Source organism: Kogia breviceps, chromosome 1, assembly GCF_026419965.1.
Source record: "Kogia breviceps isolate mKogBre1 chromosome 1, mKogBre1 haplotype 1, whole genome shotgun sequence".
Taxonomy (NCBI): domain Eukaryota; kingdom Metazoa; phylum Chordata; class Mammalia; order Artiodactyla; family Physeteridae; genus Kogia; species Kogia breviceps.
Window position 1 is genome coordinate 17868280 of NC_081310.1, and position 25300 is coordinate 17893579.

General features: G+C 41.1%; 1 protein-coding gene and 1 non-coding gene across 3 annotated transcripts in view; both read right to left on the reverse strand.

Annotated features, from left to right (window-relative positions):
* Positions 1 to 1296: 1296 nt before the first annotated feature.
* LOC131747116 (small nucleolar RNA SNORA18) lies at positions 1297 to 1425 on the reverse strand. Its single transcript, XR_009332762.1, has one exon. It is a non-coding gene; the product is annotated as a small nucleolar RNA SNORA18 (small nucleolar RNA).
* Positions 1426 to 13622: 12197 nt separating this feature from the next.
* EPRS1 (glutamyl-prolyl-tRNA synthetase 1) overlaps positions 13623 to 25300 on the reverse strand; it is a 69119-nt gene continuing 57441 nt past the window's right edge. For both annotated transcript variants that reach the window (XM_059039685.2, XM_067027800.1), the window contains 4 exons: positions 21013 to 21173; positions 18570 to 18648; positions 14086 to 14150; positions 13623 to 13979 (listed from right to left, as the gene is read on the reverse strand). In XM_059039685.2, the coding sequence (XP_058895668.1) occupies positions 13829 to 13979; positions 14086 to 14150; positions 18570 to 18648; positions 21013 to 21173 (456 nt within the window). In that variant the 3' untranslated portion in view covers positions 13623 to 13828. The remainder of the gene's footprint in view (positions 13980 to 14085; positions 14151 to 18569; positions 18649 to 21012; positions 21174 to 25300) is intronic.

Genomic DNA, 25300 nt, shown 5'->3' on the forward strand with positions numbered 1-25300 from the left:
CTCAACCCACACATAGCTGTGGCCTTCTCAGATTCCTCGCTCCATGTCTGCAATAACTGCTCTGGTATTTGACATAAACCATCGTATCTTGTTGACCCGCTGTGTAAATAGTACTGAATTCTGTTTACTGCATGGAACAGGGAATATTCTAGGGTCACTAATCCAGACATTAGAGCTACAGTAAGTGAAAGACAAAGAAGCAGCTAGGGTGATTTTTTTTCTACTGCCTTGCCCACTGATCTGGAATAAACAAGCGCCCTACTTCCAAACGTTCCCCATAAATAAGACAAGAAAAACATTGCTCATGTTCAGGAAAGTTATAATACCTTTAAACTGGAGGAGCTAAAGACAGAACCACAGTTAGTTTCAGGAAGAAGGCCAAATTCTAATTACTTCATTTAACTGATGCAAGGAATTTTTTTTTTAATCTTATCATCTGTCACTTATAACCGTTAAAGCTTTACCAGTTCCCGAATATCTAAAACAGCAGCAGCCTCTATTGTTTTGAGTAGCCTTCCTACAGTCAATCCTTTAAAGAAATATAGTGAAATTACTATACCAATATTTTCCGAATTTGAAGTCTGATTATGATGGTTAATTTTTCTTTTTTTTTGCGATACGCGGGTCTCTCACTGCTGTGTCCTCTCCCGTTGCGGAGCACAGGCTCCGGACGCGCAGGCTCAGCGGCCACGGCTCACGGGCCCAGCCGCTCCGCGGCACGTGGGATCTTCCCGGACCGGGGCACGAACCCGTGTCCCCTGCATCGGCAGGCGGATTCTCAACCACTGCACCACCAGGGAAGCCCCTATGATGGTTAATTTTTAAGGTTTTTTTAAAATTATGTGTAACACAGACAAAATTATTTAATTCAATAAATGTTTAAGGAATTTCACATGTTCTGATTCCTTCCACTACCAATCACCTTAGTTCCTCCAAACTCATAATCTTCAAGATGAAATAGCCCTTTCAAAAAGAAGTTATCATGTCTAACCTAAGCCTAACCACAATTCTTTTAGTTAGGCTTCTTTGATCTCCAATGAAATATGGACACACTTCAAAATTCCCCACCTGTAATCTTTGGGGTCCAATTTCCTCAAGCGATTTACTTTAGGACCACGTTTAGGGTCAGAAGATGGATCTGCCTGGTTCTGAATTTGATACCCTCTAAAAATGTATTAGGTTCAAATCATATTCACTCCTAAGCCATCACACTCTAGAACAGTACAGATCATTGGGATATGCCAATATCTAAGATTAAAAGTTTGACTGTTAGGTTTTTCATAATTTACTTGGCACCTCTGTCTTGTAGTTCTTTCCCACAGATCTAACAGGTAGTTCTATGAGTAAAGGAAACCACACAGCTAATCTATGAGGCGTTTCCAACAATGTAGGTTTACAGAAAAATCCCTGATGGTTAATTTTATATGTCAAATTCAATGAGCTTCCAGGCGCCCAGACATTCGGTCAAACATTATTGTGAGTGTGTCTGTGAGGGTGTTTTTGGATGAGATTAACATTTGAGTCAGTAGACTGAGTAAAACAGATTGTCATCCTTAATGTCGGTGGGCCTTGTCCAATCAGTTGAAGGCTTGAACAGAACAAACTAGCTGACCCTCCTGCAAGTAAGGGAGGATTCCTCCTACTGACTGCCTTCAAGCTGAGACATTGGCTTTTTCTTACCTTCAGGCTCAAACCAAAAGATCAGCTCTTCCTATGTCTCGAGTCTGTAGACTAGAACTACACCATTGGTTCTCCTGAGTCTCCTGCTCACCATGTAGATCTTGCGACCTTCTCAGCCTTCATAATCATGTGAGCCAATTCCTTTTAATAAGTCTATATTTATATACACATCCAATTGGTTCTATTTATCTGGAGAACTTAGACTAACACACTGACTTTGACTAAAACCTGGTACTTTAGATGCAGCCTTAATAATTTCCTTAGCATTTCATAATCTCCAATTCAGTTGATATTCTAACAGTGAGACTTCTAATACAATCAGGTTGTAAAAATTATTGCACTAAGACTATCTCGTTCATCCATTCATGCAACAAATACTGAGTTTCTACATGTCAGACACAGTTCTAGTCTCTGGGGAGACAACAGTGACCAAAACAGAGAAAAATCCCTGACGTTATGAAGCTTACATTCTAATGGGGGAAGACACAGATAATGAACAAAATAGATCATAAAACATATTGAATGTCTGCTGGTAATAAAGAATGATGGACACAAATGAAGCACAGAAGAGGGATAGAGTGTTGGCAAAGGGGTGAGGTTGTAATTTTAAATAAAGTGGTCAGGGAATAATTTACTGAGTTCTTTGAGTAAAGGAAGTAAGAAACTGGGCTGTGAAGACATCTGAAGAAGATCTTTCTAGGCAGAGGAAGCAATGGGCATAGGAAGTTCAAGGACCACCCAAAGAGTTCAGCACGGTTGAGGAGGAGTGACTGAGGGAGAGAAATAGAATATGAAGTCAGGGAGGCGATGGAGGGAGGGGCAGATCATGTAGGTTCCTGAGACGGGAGATTATGGAGAAGAATGACAAGATCTAATTTATGTTTTAAAAGAATAATTGGATCCCATGTTGAGATTACATGGGGCAGAGGTACCAGTTAGGGGGCTGTTGGCAATAATCTAAAGAAAATAGGGGTGACTTAGACCAGGTAGGAAGTGGGAACATCCAGGCAGAACCAGCTATATAACTCATGGTTCCAGTACAATGGCAGTGCAGGATCCCTTGTTCAAAAACTACTGAGTTTTTCAATGGTGTAGCCACTATGGATGGTATGGCAGTTCCTCGAAAAATTGAAAATAGAAGTGCCATATGATCCAGGAATCCCACTTCTGGGTATATATTCAAAAGAATTGAAAGCAGAGTCTCAAAGGGATATTTGTACCCCCATGTTCACAGCAGCACTATTCTCAATACCCAAGAGACGGAAGAAACCCAAGTGTCCATTGACAGAAGAAAGGATAAACAAAATGTGATCTACACATACAATGGAATATTATTCCATCTTAAAAAGGAAGGAAACTTTGACACACGTTACAACATAGAAGAACCTTGAGGACATTATTATGCCCTGTGAAATAAGCCAGACACAAAAAGTCATGTTGTGTGATACCAATTATATGGGCTATCTAACATAGTCAAATTCATGGAAGCAGGAAGTCGAATGTTGGTAGCCAGGGGCTGAGTGGAGGAGGGCATGAGGGAGTTGTTGCTTAAAGGGTTTTGAGCTTCAGTTTTACAAGATGAAAAAGATCTGGTGATTGGTTGCCCAATACTCAACACTGAGGTGTACACTCAAAAATGATTAAAATGATAAACTTTGTTATTTTATCACAATTAAATTTTTTTCCTTATTCAAAGTTTCAACACAGCAACAGCAGAGCATTAAAGCAATCCCAGGGCCCTGAGTATATCCAGGATATATTTGAAGTTAAGAGTCAACAGCATTGGCTGAGCAATTGGATGTGAGGTATGAGAGAAAGAGAACAGTCAAGGTGACACTAAGGGTTTTGGCCTAGAAGAATGCCATTGCAACTGAGATGAAGGTAAAACAAAGGTGACAGTTGTAGGAACAGAGTGGGAGCAAGAGGTGGAAATGACGTCGTTTGGTGTATCTATTAGACATCCAAGTTGAAGCGCTAAGTAGGGAGTTAAACAAGGGGGTCTGGAGTTCAGAGGAGATGGACAGGCTGGGAATACATGATCTTGAGAGTTGACAATATACAGATTTAAAAGCCGTAAGACTGCCTGAGATAACCAAGGAAATGAGGGAAAATAGAAAAAGAAGATACAAATAGATAAGAGGGAAGGACCAGAGGGATGAAAGGGAAAATAGGAGAGTGCAGTATTCTGAAGGCCAAGAAAGAATGTGTTTCAAAGAGGAGGAGAAAGGATTCATCTCCAAAATTTACTAGCAGCTCATGCAGCTCAATATCAAAAAACCAAATAACCCAATCCAAAAATGGGCAAAAGACCTAAACAGACATTTCTCCGAAGAAGATATACAGATTGCCAACAAACACGTGAAAGAATGCTCAACATCATTAATCATTAGAGAAATGCACATCAAAACTACAATGAGATATCACCTCACACCGGTCAGAATGGCCATCATCAAAAAATCTACAAATATGTCACAAAGAGCCTAGGGGTAGGACGGGCATAAAACACAGACCTACTAGAGCATGGACTTGCGGATATGGGGTGGGGGAAGGGTAAGCTGTGAGGAAGTGAAAGAGTGGCAGGGACATATATACACTACCAAACGTAAAATAGATAGCTAGTGGGAAGCAGCCGCATAGCACAGAGAGATCAGCTCGGTGCTTTGTGACCACCTAGAGGGGTGGGATAGGGAGGCTGGGAGGGAGGGAGACGCAAGAGGGAAGAGATATGGGGACATATGTATATGTATAGCTGATTCACTTTGTTGTAAAGCAGAAACTAACACACCATTGTAAAACAGTTATACTCCAATAAAGATGTTAAAAAAAAAAAAAAAAGGAGAGAACCAGCTGAGTCAAATGTTGAGAGGGCAAGAAACATGAGGCCTGGGAACGATGACTGGATTTAACCCCATGGAGGCCACTGGCGACCTTAGCAAGAGGGCAAACATGAAGTGGGTTGAAGAGAAATCAGAGATGGCCAAGTACAGACAATTCTTTCAAGGAGTTTTACAGTAAAGCAAAAGGAATATGGAGCCAAGAAAGGGTATTTTTAGGTTGGGGAAGACAGCAGCACATTTGTAAGCTGATGGAAAGATCCAGTAGTGAAAGAAGATGTGATGACACATGGGGAGGGTTGCTGAAGTGCCACCGTTGAGAAGGCCAGAGGGGACGAGAGGACAAGTGCACAAGAGGAGAGGCTGCCCTTTGCTGTGAGAAGTTCATCGGCCTAAATAGACATTTCTCCAAAGAAGACATAGACACGACCAGCAAGCACATGAAAAATTCTCAACATCGCTAATTACTAGAGAAATGAAAATCAAAACTACAATGTGATATCACCTCACACCAGTCAGAATGGCCTTCATCAAAAAAAATCGACAAATCGGGCTTCCCTGGTGGCGCAGTGGTTGAGAGTCCGCCTGCCGATGCAGGGGACACAGGTTCGTGCCCCGGTCTGGGAAGATCCCACGTGCTGCGGAGCGGCTGGGCCCGTGAGCCATGGCCACTGAGCCTGCGCGTCCGGAGCCTGTGCTCCGCAACGGGAGAGGCCACAACAGTGAGAGGCCCGCATACCACAAAAAAAAAAAAAAAAAAAAAAAAAAAAAAAAAAAAAAAAAAAAAAAAAATCGACAAATAACGAATGCTGGAGAGGGTGTGGAGAAAAGGGAACCCTCCTACACTGTTGGTGGGAGTGTGCCGCCAGCCGCGGCGGGTCCTCAAAGTGTAGCAACGATCGACGAGAGGGGGGTAGGGAACTGAATGCACCAAGGTATGGGATCAGAAGGGCACAGACAACTGATGGTTGCAAGGCAAGTTTAACAACAAAGCGTAGCCGTATATATACCCCTAAAGCAGGGAATTTGCTTAGTCACGCCTTATCGGCATCAGCTGGTTGATTGGCTTCTCGGCTTCTCCCTCAAAGGCACCAATTTCCCCTCCAGGGTTGCTTTTCCTAGCTTTAGGGAACAACCAGGGACTCCCAGTAACTGAGCAGGTCCCTGGAGCGATGTGGCCAAAGGCCATCTCCTTTTTTACGTTCATACCATAAAGTCCAGGATGCATACCAAGGAGAGTACAGTCGGGCCCTGAGGCTTATGAGGGTCTTAATGGCGCCTTCCTCAGAGGGCAATGCTCGCCACATTTCCCCCTCTTTTATTTTTTTAAAGCTTGATAATGCAATTTCAACCCATACACCTCCTGACCAAGAGCAGCGAGACGGCCAACAATAAAGCGTAATAAACAAGGTAAGGCAATTAACATCAACAATACACATGACACCACGGTAATCAATCCTGTGAGTCCATTTTGAAACCAAATGCATTGGGTTTAACCACTGAAGTTGATCCAAGAGTCCTTGAATTAATTGTTGGGGCCCATCTTCTTGTAGATGAGCTTCTTGAATTGCTTGTATTTCCGCATTAAGTTTTTGTATGTCCAAACTAATGTGTCCATCAGTCCATACACTTAAAGTGCATTTTTACTTTGTTCCAATCCCAGTCAGTTTCTTTATAAGCGTGTTGAGTCACACAAATCCAAGTATATTTAGCATGGCAAATCAAACGCATTTTCAATTTTAAAGCCATAATTTGGTCTCCTAAACCTATGAGAGCATTTTTTAACTCATCAACCCCAGTTTTTAGTTAAGTATCAATATGACTTTGTAATGCTAATGCAATACTAGTATTTTTAGACAATTGATTAACATAATGTGCTTGTTGTACAGTTTTACTTAATGCTAAACCGGTGGTAGCGGCTGTGGCTGTTAAAGCGGCTAAGGCTAATATGCTACATATTAATATTCCAATGAATCGTTTAAGTCTTTTTAAAGCTTCAGATAATTCTAGCCAGGCTTGCATGCTAGTACTATGATACCATGGTTCAGAAATATTTACAGGCAGCATTACATAGGAAGGTTGTTTTAACATCATAACAGAAAAAGTTCCTTTCATAGGCAGAATGCAAGTACTAAAAATACAATTCTGACAAGTTATATTATATCCTAAGGAACCAGAAGTAAACTCAATCTGTAAATCTCCTATTAGCAAGGCATATGAGGGTGTAACACAAGTAATAACCGGTTGATAAGAATAAGACAATGCAAACTTCCCAAAATCCCAATGCTTATAAAAAACCAAACTATTATTAGTAACAGAAACTGAAGAAATTTAAATGGTACCATTATTATAATTTAAGGTGCACCAGATTTGAGAATTCAAAATCAGATTGGGGAAAATCAGAAGGAAAAAAGGAGGGAAACTTCAAACTTGTAACAGCTTTAACTACCTTTAAACTATGGCCGGCCAGTAAAGTCCCTTGTCCTCCTACATATACTTCAACACAAAAATAGTATCTTTGACTTTGCAGCTTCTATTAGAGCTCCACTTTCAGCTTTATGATTAGACCCATCTTTGTTGCTGTAATTACCAGTCTCATTCTTTCCATTTTTGTTATTGTTGCCCTGTGAAATCATTTTTTCTAGAACAGCAAGAAGATATAAAGCTTTCTCAGCTTGGTAGGTTAATATATACAGGTCTAAAGCAAAAAATACACTGCTTGGGCAAATTTTTCTTCAAAAGGTTCTATGAACTGATAAAGTTTTTCACCAACGGATATGGCTTCTGTATACTGTCGGACATGATACAGGATGACTGCTTGATTGTAATACAACATACTGTTTTCAACATCATCTAATCCATCCATTTCTTCAACAGCCGAGTGCACCTGATTCTTCAACTGGTTAAGTGTCTGTCTTAAACTATATGTTGTTGTCTGGTTACTTTTGAAAAACTCAGCTACTGCCGTATTCAAAATTATTTTATAATCGTCTTTGTTTATATCTTGTAGGCAGGCAAGATGCTGCAGACAGACATCATAATTTCCAGCTGTAAAAGCCTGGAAAGCACTGGTGGACAACTCCTTCTCTTGATCAGTAATCTCAGGTCGCTCCTTGGATACTTTTTGTCCTATATTTTTTTACTTCTGACTATTGCCCCGAGTTACTGTCAACTTTACTATGTGGCCACACTTTCACTCGTAACTCCGGGGATTCACCTACCGAGATTCAGATGTTCCTCTCGTCCGGTCCCTGCTCGGGCGCCACTTGCCACCAGCCGCGGCGGGTCCTCGAAGTGCAGCAACAATCGACGAGAGGGGGTAGGGAACTGAACGCACCAAGGTATGGGCTCAGAAGGGCACAGACAACTGATGGTTGCAAGGCAAGTTTAACAACAAAGCGTAGCCGTATATATCCCCCTAAAGCAGGGAATTTGCTTAGTCACGCCTTATCGGCATCAGCTGGTTGATTGGCCTCTCGGCTTAGTCACGCCTTATCGGCATCAGCTGGTTGATTGGCTTCTCGGCTTAGTCACGCCTTATCGGCATCAGCTGGTTGATTGGCTTCTCGGCTTCTCCCTCAAAGGCACCAATTTCCCCTCCAGGGTTGCTTTTCCTAGCTTTAGGGAACAACCAGGGACTCCCAGTAACTGAGCAGGTCCCTGGAGCGATCTGGCCAAAGGCCATCTCCTTTTTTACGTTCATACCATAAAGTCCAGGATGCACACCAAGGAGAGTACAATCGGGCCCTGAGGCTTATGAGGGTCTTAATGGCGCCTTCCTCAGAGGGCAATGCTCGCCACAGGAGTGTAAATTGGTGCAGCCACTATGGAGAACAGTATGGAGGTTCCTTAAAAAACCAAAAATAGAACTACCGTATGATCCAGCAATCCCACTCCTGGGCGTATATCCAGACAAAACTCTAATCCCAAAAGATACATGCACCCGTATGTTCTTAGCAGCACTATTCACAATAGCCAAGACATGGAAACAACCTACATGTCCATCGACAGATGAATGGATAAAGAAGATGTGGTACATATATACAATGGAGTATTACTCAACCTTAAAAAAGAATGAAACAATGCCATTTGCAGCTACATGGATGGACCTAGAGATTACCATACTAAGTCAGAAAGAGAAAGATAAATACCATATGATATCACTTATATGTGGAATCTAAAATAAGACACAAATGAACGTATCTATGAAACAGACTCACAGACATAGAGAACAGACTTGTGGTTGCCAAGGGGGAGGGGGAAGGGAAGTATTGGGAGTTTGGGATTAGCAGATGCAAACTATTATATACAGGATGGATAAACAACAACGTCCTACTGCACAGCACAGGGAACTATATTCAATATCCTGGGATAAACCATTATGGAAAAGAATATGAAAAAGAGTATAACTGAGTCACTTTGCTGTACAGCAGAAATTAACACAACATTGTAAGTCACATACTATACTTCAATAAAATAAATTTAAAAAAAAGAAGATGGTTCGTTTGAAACAGCAGAGAAGGAGGATATACAGACATATGAGTGGGGTAGATGTGGTGGAGGGTTCTGGGGGTTCTGTTCACATTTTCTCTCTCTTAGTGAAATAGAAATCAAGAGGATCAACCAAAAGTCGGAAGGGGGAAGTATGGAAAATCCCAGGAGAAAGAAGTTATGAAATAAATGTCCAGGAGAGTGGAGAAAATGAATGAATGAGGGAAATATGATCCGATTGCCTATTTAGCACATATAAAGTAACCCTGATGTGAACACTCTCACCAGCCTCTTAAACCCCAAGCTCCTCACTCATTCAGCAGGTATTTCTCAATCACAAAATTCGGTTTTGGTGACATACTTAAAATATATTTGAAATACCCCTATTACATGAGACTTATTTAATGGAATCTGTTTATATCATTTCAGTACCATGGATGCTCCAGGCTCTTAAATCTTCCAGTAAAGTTGAACAAAGCCACTGGTTTAACATCACCTACTGAGCCGCAGAAATGTGTTTGTATTTGTTACATTAAACCTCATGGTGTGGCAAAATAGGGTGGTTTAATTTTCCAGCTGTTAACATCTCCAGTGTAGTTCTCAGTGTGCTACTATCGGCAAGGATCACCTCAAGACGTGTCAGCGTCATTGTCACTAGGCAATGGCCTCCCACCAGTGGTCCATCTCCCTGTCCACTTGACGGCCTGATTTTCCATCTAAAAGAGAACCACTTTGAGGAGATAAAGCCAAGAAAGGGAAAAAGCATGTTTGGTTTAACTCACTACTGTCTGCTCTGGCACTTTGTACAGAGAGAGCACTCAATTTATTAAAGAAATAAATGGTTAGCATTTCCTAGACGTAGTAAAAATGACAAAGGGCCAAAGATATGTTTGAAAATAACAGGGTAGGGGTAGCTGCCTCACCAAACTTTTTTTTTTTTTTTTTTTTTTTTTGCGGTACGCGGGCCTCTCACCGTTGTGGCCTCTCCCGTTGCGGAGCACAGGCTCCGGACGCGCAGGCTCAGCGGCCACGGCTCACGGGCCCAGCCGCTCCGCGGCATGTGGGATCTTCCCGGACCGGGGCACGAACCCGTGTCCCCTGCATCGGCAGGCGGACTCCCAACCACTGCGCCACCAGGGAAGCCCGCCCCAAACTTTGATGCTCCTGACAGCCGCTGAACACCACAGTTATATGATAAATGACTAATATCAATATTTGTAACTAAAATCAAATATAAGTAGGGTGATATATCCACACTCTCTCGCCATAATGCCTTGTCTCTGCTTGTCTTATGGCGTGTTTCACTGCTGCTGATCTTAAGACTCAAAGCCTCTCCAGTAGCAGCCAAATGAGTTGCTGTTAATGTCCAATTCTCATAAAGGCTTCATGTGACTTACTGACATAATTAGGAACTTTTTTTTTTTTGGTCTGTGTTGGGTCTTCGTTGCTGCGTGCGGGCTTTCTCTTGTTGTGGCGAGCGGGGGCTACTCTTCGTTGCGGTGCACAGGCTTCTCATTGCGGTGGCTTCTCTTCTTCTGGAGCACAGGCTCTAGGTGCACGGGTTTCAGTAGTTGCAGCACGTGGGCTCAGTAGTTGTGGCTCACGGGCTCAGTAGTTGTGGCACATGGGCCCTAGAGCTAGAGGGCTTCAGTAGTTGCAGCGTGTGGGCTCCGTACCTCCGCAGCATGTGGAATCTTCCCGGACCAGGGATCAAACCCGTGTCCCCTGCATTGGCAGTCGGAGTCTTAACCACTGCGCCACCAGGGCAGTCCAGGAACTATTTTAAACACACTGTCATGGATAAACTAGAGATTGCTAACATGTGATCTATACCGGAAATCCCAGTGAGCAGAGCCAGTAGTAAATACACCTTGACTTGTCTGTTTTCTTTTTGCAAACCACGAATGCTAGGCACACAATTACTTTTGTGGCTGTCAGTCGGGTATCTAGTTAGTGGCTGTCTGCAAGTAAAAAAGGTGATTATTTCTTAAAGGATATTGTTTGTGGAGTCAGGTTTATACACCCTCTTGAAAAGCACCACCACGCTTAAGCTGTCTCAAAGAGTTCTGATATTTTAGCTGAACCTCAATTTAATAGACAATTTTATCACATGTAGAATTGGGGTGAAGGGACTCCTTCCTTAGCATAACTACTTACTGTAGAGTTCCTTTAAATAGTGGATCCCCTTAAAGGAGCAAAGGTCAAGCTTTTCTGTGATCAGCGCTACTTATCTGAAGCTTCAAAAATTAGCCTGGGGGTTTATCTTTGCATCAGAGATGGCCACCTTGAAAATGGCCAGGGGCTACAGAACAAAATGTGGTTATGAGTCTTTGATCTACTTTTCAGGCTTTTGTCAGGGACTGCCTAAAAAAACCCTTGTCCTTTAAAGCATTTGTTAGTTTTCAGAAAAACAAAAACCAAAAAAAAACCCCTAGGCACTAAGGTAATACCTGTTAACTAGAGCTGTACACAGGAGCAACTTCCAGGTGACCCTGAATCACTGCCATAACTAACATTAGCTATTATTATGTGCTAGGTATTGTTCTGAGTACTTTATAAGGTAGAGTAACTATGAAATAGATATTAGACTTCGTCTCCATTTTACAACTGAAGGAATAGGGAGCTTACACAGCTACTAAGGGCAGAAAAACAAGATAAAGCATCCTGAACTGCCATAGATCAATAAGAAATACTCATTCCGAGTACAGAAGTGTGGCCCCGATATTTATCTCATTAAGCTAGGCATATGAATATACATGCTCAAAACATCGATCTTGAAATCATGCTGTATTTAATCTTTCATTTGACAATTTCTCATCAACTTAAGGACAGTTTTGCTGTGTTCTCATACTTTGAAAGGCTTTGCATATGTTGTTCCTTCTGCCTGGAATGTTCTTCTATTTATTAAAATTCTACTCACCCTCCAAAACACAGCTCGAATTTCAAGTCCTCTTTTTGAAGCTCTGACCTTTATTGGTATATTTATCACTACCAAGTGGGAAAGTATATTGGAGCAGGGACCTGAAATAAGGAGCTATACCAAGTAGACTAGAAATGAGGGATAAAAGGCATTTCAGGCAAAGGGCCAGAGGTGAGAAATAGCATGTTGTTTTTAGGAAACCCCAAATGGTTAGGTTGCAAAGGACTCTGCTGGATTGGTTGAAAAGGAGACTGGACAGGTACGCTGAACCAGAAGAGGCTAAAGGGTTTACATTTTATCCCGTTAGTGATTGGGGATTTTAAGGGGAAGAAAAACATCTTAATAAACTGTACACTAAAAAAAAAAAAAAAAGCCTGTGGAAATGTGGAATCTGGCCTGGAGATAAAACTGGAGGCCAGTATAGTAATCAGCATAAGAGGAAAGAGGCAAGAAGGCAATCCAGATCTGTGAAAGGGTGGACCCAGGAGACATCAGAGGTAATAGCCGTATGTTTTACAGCCAACTGAGTAGGGCTGCTGGGGTGCTGGAGGGGCTGACTAGGAGGGCTCTTGGGGTTCTGGTTTAGGTTCCTGGGTCCATTTTGGTAACACTGATCTTTCAGGCAGGAAGCACTGCGGGAGGAACAGATCTGGGAGTCGAGAGTGAAAGACGTTTTTGAGACAGGCTGCCCTGAAATGTTGGTGACACTCAAGAAAAAATCCCGTATGCAGCTGAACAGAGGCCTAGAGGTCAGACTGGGGGGATAAAAATGTCGGAGTCATCATCCTATTAACGCAATTTGAAACCATGGGGTGAGATGAGGCTGATTAGGGAGCGTAAGAAGAGGACCAAAGGGGGCTTCCCTGGTGGCGCAGTGGTTGAGAGTCCGCCTGCCGATGCAGGGGACGCGGGTTCGTGCCCCGGTCCGGGAAGATCCCACGTGCTGCGCAGCGGCTGGGCCCGTGAGCCGTGGCCACTGAGCCTGCGCATCCGGGGCCTGTGCCCCGCAACGGGAGAGGCCACAGCGGTGAGAGGCCCGCGTACAGGACAAAAAAAAAAAAAGAAGAGGACCAAGTATGGACACTCAGCACACTGATGTCTAAGAAGCAGGCCAAGGAAGGGAAACCAGTGGAAGACACATGACTGAGAAAAAGAGGCAGAAAGGGAGGAGGGCAAGTCATGGGAGTCATGTTAGTACACGGGAGAAGCGTGTCATAGCAGCAGCAGCAGCACCGCAGCAGAGCGCTACGGTTAAGACAAGGAACGAAGCGGTCAGCTGCGGGCGGCGGGGGCGGCGGCGGGGGCGGCGGCGGCAGAAGCAGTGAGGAAGGACGCAAACTAGGAAGCCGAGAGGTGAGGAGGGCTGACCACTCTCTCAGAAAGCAGGACTGCTTTTCTGAAGACCCCACAGGAACTACGAGACACAGGAGGGAGAGAAGAGCTCAACAGGTATCTTTTTTTGGTACATGCGTGGTTGTGTTTTGCTTTTCAATCAGAGAGATTTAGGGCAATTTTAAATTCAGTAGGAGTTACGGAAAGGAAGGACTCCAACAGAGAAGAAACGGGAAACTGGTGGTTCAAGGTCTTGAAACACGAGGGATACTTAGATCAGAGCAGTTATCTTCACCTCTTCATAGGGATTTCCCTGTAGCATAGAATTCAGGTACTTCGGAAACAAATGAATACATGGAACAGTATTAGTTCATGATATTTATTACTGGGGTTGTTTACAGAAAAGTCTCTTTTCCACTATTTCGGCATAAGAATAGGTATTTTTCTCATGTGACCTCCTTTTAGATCCTTTATTTAAAAAAAAATCATAAAACTGTCTATATCTGGGAAGATAACAGTATCAATTTTTTAAAAAGTGAGGAGGGTTGGAGATGGGGTTTTGTCTTATCCCTTAGTAACTGCGACCAAACAAGGTGTAGTACTTGGCAGCGTTCTTGCCGCAGACACACTGGGCTCCAGGCTGCAGCTCACAGAGTGGGCTGAAGGGGATGCAAAGGCTTTTAGCTCCCATCGACGGGGCACCAGGTTCAAGATCTTGATCCCTGAAATTAAAGACAAATAAGAATTCCATTCTTTTATGCCATACATTTCTATTCTTTTTCACTGCAATACCTCACGGGTTTTATCTGCTACATGTAATTATCTTACCTGGCAGTGGTCTTTTTGATCCAATCTTCACAGTCAGTTTCCCCACAGAATGGAATCTGAGCAATCTAGTAAGTAAAGGAAAAACGCTCAGGGTTTACATTCTGTAAAAGGAACATCTGAGTTCTCTATTAACCCTGTAAGCAAAAAGGATAGCTCTCCCCGTCTCTTTCAGGCAATGGTGCTCTTGCAAACCTGCTAGCGACTCTGCTCAGAGGTACTCGAGGTAACAAAGAATGTCTTTCACTATCCCGAACCCACACACCATATAACATCCGGATGTAACAAAGAAGCTTTGCAATACACTTAAATGTCCAAATAAACTGGCTGCAACATAGTGCTGAAGAGAAGGAACAAAGGGTGAATTTCGAATCTTTTTCATTTCAAATTTGCACTGCTGCCTGCTCCACCTGGCCACGTGGTTACGAGGAGGATAGAGGGGAAAGGACAAATAGTAAACTGATTTTTAAGTTGTTGTTAAAATAACAATTAACAATCAAGTAAACCTCACTTTACACAACCTTATTTTTTAAAAAGTGCTGTTTTTAACATGTTATAAGTAAGTGAATCATTTTTCAAGTCCAAGGGTATTTTAAAAGTCAAAAAAGAAAGTCAAAAATCATTTTGTATCAGAAACAAAAACCTCTCAAATTTTCTTTCATAGACCATATAGAATAATGGGCAGCAGGACTTCCCTGGTGGCACAGCGGTTAAGACTCCGCGCTCCCAGTGCAGGGGGCCCGGCCAGGTTCAATCCCTGGTCAGGGAACTAGATCCCACGTGCATGCTACAACTAAGAGTTCACATGCCACAACTAAGGGGCCTGTGTGCCACAACTAAGGCTCTGGAGAACTGCAATTAACGAGCCCAGCTGCCACAACGAACACCCAGCACAACCAAATAAATAAATAAATGTTAAAAAAAAAAAAAAGAATAATAGGCAGAATCAAGAGACCTGAGATTTTATCCTACTTTTGAAATTCACTGCCTATATGAAAATCTCTAGCCCTGAGTTTTCTTTTGTAAAATGTGGATACTGGACTAGACAAGAATTAAGATTTCTCACAGCTGTGAATCTTAAATTTTTCATCACATGTCCAGTTCAAAATGAGGCTTGTCTGCAGTAATAATTATGCATTAGTCCTATAAAAAATTCCTGTTAGTAGCAGAGAGATCAAATACATGGATAATTCCCAAACGTTAGAAATGCTAGTTTCAAAGCAACTAGAAGGTCATCCAGCTTCTTTGCCAACTTCCCATCCAAAGCCACACCTTCCATGCTCAAATCGAGTCCCTTCTGGAAACCCTTCCTTGCACTTGGGATTTAGCTGAACATTTTTCAAAAGCCTTCTCTAAGAAGTAAAGTAAAAGTAAACAGAGATGAGGACATTACAAAAAAACGAGTAATTCATCAGGAGAACGTTATTGCAGGGAAAGGAAGGGTTAGTTTTCTACATCTCTTGTGTTGATTAAGCAAAATATGTTAGCCTAACTCCCAAAGTTGATAAACTGTTATTTTGATGATATGCATTAAGACAATAAAGAGGTGGTCAATTCCTAGGCACGGTGGGTAGGACGAACGGGTGAAGGGGAGGTGGAAAGGATGGTAATAACAAGTATTTTGAAAATTTTGGTATAGGTTTTAAAATATATACTTAAGTTATATATTAACAAGTATATAATTATTTTAAGTATATAAATACTTTAAATATACAAATAATATAAAGTTAATAATTATTGGATATATAAATATAAAATTTAAATATAGAAATTGTTCAATGAAAACTGAAGCAAAAACAAACCTAGAGACATAAGAGCTGAAATAACACAAAGTTACTTACCTGTATGGAAACCTGGTAAATCATTAGCACTTATACAAACAAAAAGCATGAAAAAACTGTACATTCGTAAAAGAATTACAATTCATTCCAAAAGACAGAATAGGGGGAAAACTTTAATCAGTCTCTAATTATGTAATGATAAAAATATTAAGACAATTACAAAGAATGTTTCTGAATAATAAATTTGGTTTCTCAGAAATTTTACTTCTGCTAACTCACAACACTTAAAGCTATTTTTTTTATAACTTTCACAAAGTTTACAGTAAGTAGTCTTATTTTCTTTTCTCCAAGAAAAAAAAAAAAAAAAAAAAATCACTAAGCCCTGAGAAAGTATTTCTAAAGTAATAATTTTTAAAATTAAAATGGTGCAGCATGTGAACAAATTCAACAAAAGTTGTTATTAAATGTATTTGGACTCATAAATGATAATTTTATTAAAAAAAGTTTTAATTCTTTCTAGCTTCAAAGTGAAGTTTAGATGATATGTCCTGAAATTTCTTTTTACTACACACATAATTCATTAATATGAAAGGAGAACATGCATTTTTAGGCTATTTATTCAGCCATGGAAAGCTTTTTACCTTTTTGTCTTTTATTATTTCTCCATCTATGTTTTAAAAAGACACAATCTTTTACAATATATAATATCTTGAACTCTGCAGCAGAAAATGGTAATGATGAGAAATATTAATACTCAAAAATCACTGATCAATAGATTAATAATGAATGTCAACAGTAATAAGTGTGTTACATATAAATGACATTTATTTTTCATTCAATTAAGATCATATCCCCTTGGAAAAATTTGCTAAAATCAAGTCCTATAAATCAGACATAAAAAAATGGTTTTTTTCATTTATACCAACAGGGAAGAGTAGAAAATCAAACTCTCACCTACATTCAAGTTCTCAAGATCCCTTCCTCCTTCTCCCCTCCCAGTAAAGCCAACTCTACATACAAAAGCCTCAAAGCTTGCTTGATGGTCAATCAACATACCTAAGCTGACCAACGTGAGGTGAGATGAGGGATGAAACTGACTACTGAACACAAGAAACAAAATCTGCTTTGGTCTCTACATGATCTTTGGACACACAACTAAAATACTATATTCTGGTTCAGGAGAGATGGTGAAATCTCTCCTGTAGCTTATCTAATATTAGAATAAAAGATATGATTCCACTAATATCTGCTGAGATTCATTTCTTTGACAGCAATGGATTAACTGATACTCTATATTAACTCTTATGCAATGTCTTCAGCACTGTACTTGCAAAAGTGACGACCATGTTTCTACAATAAAGGAAATTTTTAAAGTCAATAATTAATGGAACAAAAAGTTATAAAAAATAAAGGAGAGTGAAAGAAAAAATATACACAGAATCAGATGGCTATCCATTCTCCAGGCAGAGGGCTAGAAGAAATAGAGATTAGAAGTATATAGTTTGAAGTCACATGGCAAATTATGGACACCAGAAAGGTGGAAGATTACAAGGGCAATAAACCAAAAATAATAGAAGGCTGAATACTGAAGAGTTATGATCTGAAGGGGATTTTGATACCATCTATTTTGCACTCACTTCACAGATTAGTAAACTGAGAGCCAGAGAGATTAACATTTTCTCAGCTCATGCAATAAGAGACATATTAGGAGGGAATGAACATAGCCAAGCAAAATTTTGTCTTACACCCTCAGCATGAATTAAAAAAAAAAAAAAAAAAAAAAAGATACAGAGGAAAGTACATTAACACATTTTTGACCAGAGACGTATTACGGCCACAGGCATTAGTTTCTGCAAAAATCCCCCAGTCGATAATGTGTTAAGCTGAATCAGAAGAGAAATCTAAATTCTAATAATACCAGGTCTGCTTCTGTACGGCTTGGGGTAGTTTATTTAGACTCTGGTCCATGGTTTTCTCATTTATAACCTGGGGACACAGGACTGGCTGTATAATCAAACATGTGCACCAAAATACTAAAGTTCATAAGTGATTCATTCGAGGAATTAATAACTTTGCAAATCAAGACCTCCTCTTTATGAAAATTAAGTTTTGGCTGGCAACATCTGCATACACACAACACCTAAAGCTGATAAAATCTTAAAGAGCCATTAGGGAAACCTGTGTAGTTTTAAGGAATCCAGAAGTACACACTCATTCTCAAAAACAGACTTAGAAATAAGTAATATGTTTCACTTATGATTCAGAAAGTTCAATCAATTAAGATCTGAGTAAGTACATATGCTCAGAGAATAGAAGCCAGCCTTCCTTATTTTAGGAATCTGCACATTACATTTCTAAAACTAGAACAATGCTTACTTTAGGAACTTACATCAAACTGAGAAAACAAAATTTTTCAATAATAAAAATATTAGAGGTCATACAGAATGAATTTTGTTCAGCCAGCATAATGAGCATGAGAAAAACACTCTTACATAATCAGTTTACAGTGTTATCCAAAAATGATATAATGTTGTAATGCTGCAGGAAAGACAGTGGAAAACAAGAGTATGTAATGCTGAGTAATATATAATCCTTTTGTGTGACAGTCTTTGAAAAAGGGATTAACATCACGCATAAATTCAGTGAGTCTTAAAACACCATTTACTGAAATATGTTTATATTCAAAACTTTGCAGAAGTCTCTTACCTTCCCAGAATCAAGTTCCTTCTGAAGCTCCTCCATTGTATTAGCCACAACCATATGAGTCTTAAGGTCTTCAGAAGCCCTATCAAACAATTAGAAAAGAACACATATTTTTTCTTACTAATATGACAAAGTTTTTTTTTTAATAGCATAATTTACTGAAAGAATAATAACCTGGAAGAGAGAAGAATTCAATATGAACCTCAACTCTGTCTCTAGCAGTGACATTCAGTAAATCTCAGTTAGCTCATCACTGCATAATCGTGAACACTAAACGAATGGAGAATTTGCCAAGCCCGCACAGGTAACAATTACTTTTGTAATCGCCATTAAATCTCTACTGATCAACATTCTAATTCCTGGCATTACCACTTATTACCTACAAGAGTCTGGGTTATTATTTAAACCTCTCTGGTCTTAGTTTTCCCTTCTACAAAATTGGAAAAAGATTCAAATCTAACTACCATATCAAATTGTTGTTAGAGTCAAATACAAAGGCATGAACATGTTTAAGAAAGAAAAACACATAAATATACATTATTCGAGCTATTTTCACATACTATGTAAGTCTTCTGTAAGAACCTCAGGTTTCAGAAATGGGAATAAATATTATTCTCTTCCACACTCAAAGTCACATATTGCATGAGGTGGTGACCAAGGAAGAGAAGGCATATTTTTCTTTTCTGAACAAGGGCTAGACTTGTGTGGACCCTGGCAGCAACTGCTAGCTGTCCACCAAATCTGTTTCCTTTTATTCCAACTTTTTTTCTAACTTTTTTGCAGTGAGGTGGGCCCAAGTGACTAAGTCATAGCCAATGAGATGCAGAGGAAGGAACTCGCCACTTCCCAGGCTGAAGCCTTAAGGAGGGAAAAAAATGCACCTTTAAGCAACTTACATTAATAAATTTACTGAATAAAAATGTCAACAAAAACCCCTGCTGTTTTAGTAACTAAAGCAGTGGTTTTCCAACCAAGGGTGTACATGTGTATCACAGGGAGAGCACTTTAACATTACAGATAACCTGAAGGTATCTTTTTTAAAAAATAAATTTATTTATGTATTTATTTTTGGCTGCATTGAGTCTTCGTTGCTGCGCGCGGGCTTTCCCTAGTTGCAGCGAGCCGGGGCTACTTTTTGTTCCAGTACAGACTTCTCATTGCACTGGCTTCTCTTGCTGCGGAGCACAGGCTCTAGGTGCGTGGGCTTCAGTAGTTGTGGCTCACGGGCTCTAGAGCACAGGCTCAGTAGTTGTGGCGCACGGGCTTAGTTTCTCCACGGCATGTGGGATCTTCCCGGACCAGGGCTCGAACCTGTGTGCCCTGCATCGGCCGGTGGATTCTTAACCACTGTGCCACCAGGGAAGCCCGGCCTGAAGGTATCTTAAAACGAATGAATCAGAATCTCCAGGCACGAGGCTCAGGTAAGTTTCTGCTCCCAAAGCTCCCAGGTGGTCCTGAGGAGAATCTCTGGAAAAGAACTTCTGCACTGAGAGCAGTATTCGAATGGCAGCCACAAGGACAGGCAGCTTTCTAATCTTTCGTCTCTGACAGTATCTATCACCTGTTCTGCGTTCAGATGAACTTCACATGAATTATGAATTTGTAGGTCAGATAAATCCGTGAAGTAACCCTTCAAAAGATATATTATCATTCTCATTTTAGGGCAAGCCAGCCAAGAGAAGTAAAATCACTTGCCTAAAATCACATAAATAAGCACCAAAGCCAAGGCTTCAATTGGTTCACTCCTTAAATGCAAGACTTATTGAACATGAATATGAATCAGGCACAAGGTATCAGAAGATAAACGAGTAAGATACAGGCACTACTCTCCCCTAGAAACTGAGCCTCTATCCCCAGTGGCCATGGGCCTTCCTCTCTGCTTCACGCGGGTAGGAAAGAAAACAGGGTGCCACACATACGCCACCAATCTTCTAGTGCCTCTGCCTTGAGATCTGTGATTCTAAAAGTCCCCCCTCCAGAGGTCAGGGCAGCCCCGAGGCCTCCCCTCACCTTTCACCCCCAATCCCAATCAGGGGGTCCTTAGCCTTGGTGACACATCATAGTCACCTAGAGAGCCTTTAATACTCTAGGCGCCAGGCCCACTCTAGGCCAGTTAAATTCACACCCCTTGGGGAGAGTCCCAGGCACAAGTATTTTGAAAAGCTTCCCAGGTGCTGCTAATGTGTATCCAACAGGTGAGAATCAATGCCTGTGTCCCTCAAATTTTATATATCATGAAAGCCTGGATGTAAAAGTAACCCAAATTACTCCACAGGGCAGACAGTCCATCACTGCAAACTCAGCAGGGAGCAGAAAGCGTACAGAAAAAGTTCAGAGGGAAAGAGTACTCCCCATAGGGGTGATCAAGGATGCGCCCTGGTATATATATCTCAAAGGCTGGGCGCAATGCGAAGGTGAGAGACACAAGCAACTCTAAGGGACTGACCGGGTAAAGAGGTTAACATGGATGTCCTCCAAAAGAGCGTGAAGCTTCGTCTCAGCCTCATTTTCAGCCACTGTCAGCTTTTCTCCAGTGTCTCGTCTGACGGCAACAAACTGACAGCTCTTCATATCACGTGGCCCAACTTCAAGTCTAATCGGAACTCCCTAGGAAAAAGGCAGTTAAACATAAGACACGCGTGCCTCCAACTGAATATATAGACTTAGTCCATGGCTTTATCTACTATAAATCATAAAAATCCAAAAAACACAGACAGAAACCAACCAGCTTAAAAAGTAGGTAACATTCTTGAGACACTACAGAAACCTCTTCCAATGAGGAGGCATAAACCTAAGGAAAGGAGGTACTGCCCGAGTGGTTCCGAGCTGAGGGTTCAGCGGGGGAACGGGAGGACGGTGGTTGCAGTTGTCTAGCTCAGTGTTCCTAACGCCTCTCCCGTAAGGCACCCATAGAAAATGACACCTGTGTGGCACATGGGGGTGAATACAGAAGGCTTCTCGAGGCTGAAGCCACCCCAAGCCACCTTGGACCATCCCTGACTCGTCCACGGCACGTGGTGTGCTTTGGCTGGGGAGCCCTAGCTCTGGCTGCTCGACCCTGGACATCAGTGTCACTGAAGGGCTTGTCCAAGCACAGACTGCTGGGCTCCACCGCCCCGGTTTCTGAGCACAGTAGGTCCAGCGGGGGGGGCCAGAGAATTTACATTTCTAACAAGTTCTCAGGTGATGCTCAGACCGCTGGTCCCGGGACTGCACTTTGAGAACCGTTCCCCGGCAGTCTATGGTTTTTACAGAGGAGCTTAAGGACCGTATGCAAGTTTAAGCCTTGGGAATGTTCAACCCTTGTTAAGGCACATAAGGAGTCTGTTCTGTGAGTGGATTGAGGCTTAGCGAGACCTCACTTTTAGGGCCTGGAACCTTACCTGACAAACAGTAAGTAGGTTTATAACAATTTTTTTTTTTTTTTTTGACTGAATGATCCTCTAAAACTGATTTGGGGTTTCTGAATTTAAATTAGGAAACTCTATACACGGTTTAGCTGGTCGGTGGTCCCCCAAATCAACGTCAAAGGAAAAAATCTAAATGTTACTCTAGAAAAAAATCACCCCTAGAGAAGACGGATTTTATAAACTATCGGGAACAAAATACCGTATACTGTTACATTATTTTACTGTTTTCTTTATTCATGCAATGCATGCATCTGTAAGAAACAGTGTTAAGTGCAATGCGATTTAAAAGATGAGTAAGAAAGAGATCCTGTCCTCAAGAAGCTTCACGTTTTGCATGGTAAATAAGGCATGCATGCAAATGATAAAAATCAGTAGAGAAAATCAAAAGTGAGAAACTATCCTCAGCTGGAAGAGAGTGAAGAAAAGTTACTGGAGAAGGTGAGTAAATTCATCAGAATTGAAGAACATTCTATAAAATAACTGACCTATATTGACAAAAATGTCAATGCCATGAATGACAAAGAAAGGCTGAGGAACTACTTCTGATGAAAGGAAACCAAAAAGACCCGGCAATAAAATGCAATAGAACTACATCCTGTACTGGCAAAGGGGAGAGCTGGGACGACTGAGCGCAAGGTTTCGAAGCTGCAGCTGGGTGAAAAGGCATCTTCACAGGAGAAGAGCCCGGCACGGGGTGCCAGAGCCCATGAGGCATGAGGAGGGCATTCGTGCAGAGGAGTGGGTGGCAACAGCAACGAGAGCTGAGCACAGGGGGACCGATCAAATAAACACACCAAGGACAACTGGAGCTAGGTTTTTCACTGTCACAGAAGAGAGTGAAAATACGGAATGGGAGAAAACTAGACTGGGTCGTGGGGGTTTTGACTGGAATTGAAGGTATCAGTGTGAACTCACGGTTATCGAATTACATAGATGGATGCAGAAAAACAGACGTAAATACATGTGAGTATGTATGTACGTGTGTGTGTGTGTGTGTGTGTGTGTGTACACACGCATTGCATAGCCCCATCTACTGAGAAGGCTTGGAAGCATTGTGAGAGCTCAAGAGTGACGGGCACAGCCACACTAAATACCATTCTTTCCTGAAAAGGACCAGGGCTTCTTAGAGTGTGGCTAACTGCAGAGCTGGGGGAGAGAGAGAGAACAAGACAAACCCTACAAGATCTTCTGCCAAAAAGCGAGGACGTGCTAAAGAACACAAAAGTTAGCTTTAAGGGATCCTACTGGTCCCATCGAAGACAAATTTGAGCATCAAAATAAATAATAATAGTAACAGATTATAACCCACTGAATAATCTCAGAAACCATGGGTCCATAAAAAATTTTAATTAAGTAAAAAGCTAGTGAGGAATGTCAAGACCGTGATAAAGAAAAACTGAGGAACTATTCCAGACTAAAAGAGACTAAAGGGACATGGCAACTATATGCAACACATAATTCTGAACTAGATCCTTCTGCTACGAAGGACACTAGTTGGACAACTGACAAAACCTGAATGGGTCCTAGAATTAGACGGCAATAGGTCTCAATGTTAACATCCTGAGTTTATAGGCTTTACTGTGATTATACAGGAGACCATGTTTGTAGAGTGATGGGGCATCAAGGTAGCATCTTGTTTTCAAACGGTTCAGGCAGGAAAAAACATTTTTGTACTGTACTTCCTTTATTGTAAATTTGCGTTTGTTTCACGATAACAAATTTTATAAACCAAGTGTAAGAAACAGCGCAAGCAAAGACACGGAGGTGGAAAAACAGACTGAGAAGAGAGAAAAGATCTATGAAAGGGGATTACGGAAAACAAAAGTGGAAAGATCATCTGAGGCCAAGTCATACAAGAGGCATGTATTTTGTTGGTAGTTTTGCTAAGTAACTAGTTATGAATTTACTTATAAGGGACTCCTGTTTTTTGTTTGTTTTTCAACAGCAATACAAAATTATCTTAATCATCCAATACAGTAAAAAAAAAAAAAAAAAGTAGTTAATTCACTCATATTATTTTCCCCTATTTCCTATTTTCTAACGAAGAGTTATGGGAGTCAGTCGCTGGGTCCTAGTCTGGCAACCAAACCATACACCTCACTTATTAATCTGGGTGAGCCTCACAATACATACATCTCACACACACACACACACACACACACACACACACACACACACACACACACTTTACAAAGTGAATCACTATCGAATAAATATGAATCTAGACCTCCCAAACTCTTTTCTTTCCTTGGAAATTCCTGGCCTTAAATGCACTAGCAGTGCTTTTCACTAGCTAATGAACTCTCTCTCAGTGTTCTTTAATTTTCGGCATCAAGTTTAGAACTTAGGGACTTTGTTTTCTTTCCTGACTATTGTAGACAAGGGAGCTGCAGCGGAGTCGAGTCTCACTAAGATGCCTCCCCCACACAGTACGGGTTCACCAGGGTACTGCAGAGAAGAGGGACAGAGACGAAGTCAAGTCAGTGTGAGGAGGAGGAGTGAGACGAAAGAGGAAGGGAAAGAGGAGAGACACAGAAGTACGAAGTGTGGATGGCTTTTGTTCTTCCTGTTCAGTCCGGCTCGTAGCAAAGGAACAGGTTTCTTTTCGGCACCTCGGGCAAGTACAGATGGGTTTAGATAAGGTATTACTGCAATCACACAACCACTATTTCAAAGTAAGTAAAAAAGACTGCAAGTAAAGGGAAATTACAGAGGAAATATTCACCTTTAAAGTCTTCATTAAAGGTAGGAGAGTAATATATTTTTTTCCTTCGTTAAAGGAAAAAATATATTATAAAAACGAAAGCCATATCAATATAACTACTATTCTTCAGCACAGAGATTTATCTTAGGGGCCATTTAAAACAAATAAGGGGATACAGATGAGCCACTTTGGGAACCCGACACGTACACTGAATAATACCAGTATTACTGAGCTTCCATATTTGAAAGACGGAAGCTGCAATGTCACTACACCTTCTTATCCACTGCCTGTAATATGAGTTTATAAATTCTTGACTCCTAATTGCTAGTCCTAACAAGATCCTCTGTTTCATCACAAGGAAAAAAGTTAAATCCCAGAAGTTTGAAAAATGGAATAAAGAATACAGATCATCTACTAATGACAATGTGCAACAAATAAAAGTTATATAAAAAACATTAAACCAGAATTTAGACTAGCCTTGAATATACAAAATAAAAATCAACAAACCGCTGTGAGACAATGTGGTGTGAAAAACCAAGTATGAAATTAATCTGTGATCAGCTGTAACAATGACAGTGAGTTGGTGCCCATGCACCACTATTCTGACGGGCTTACTATTT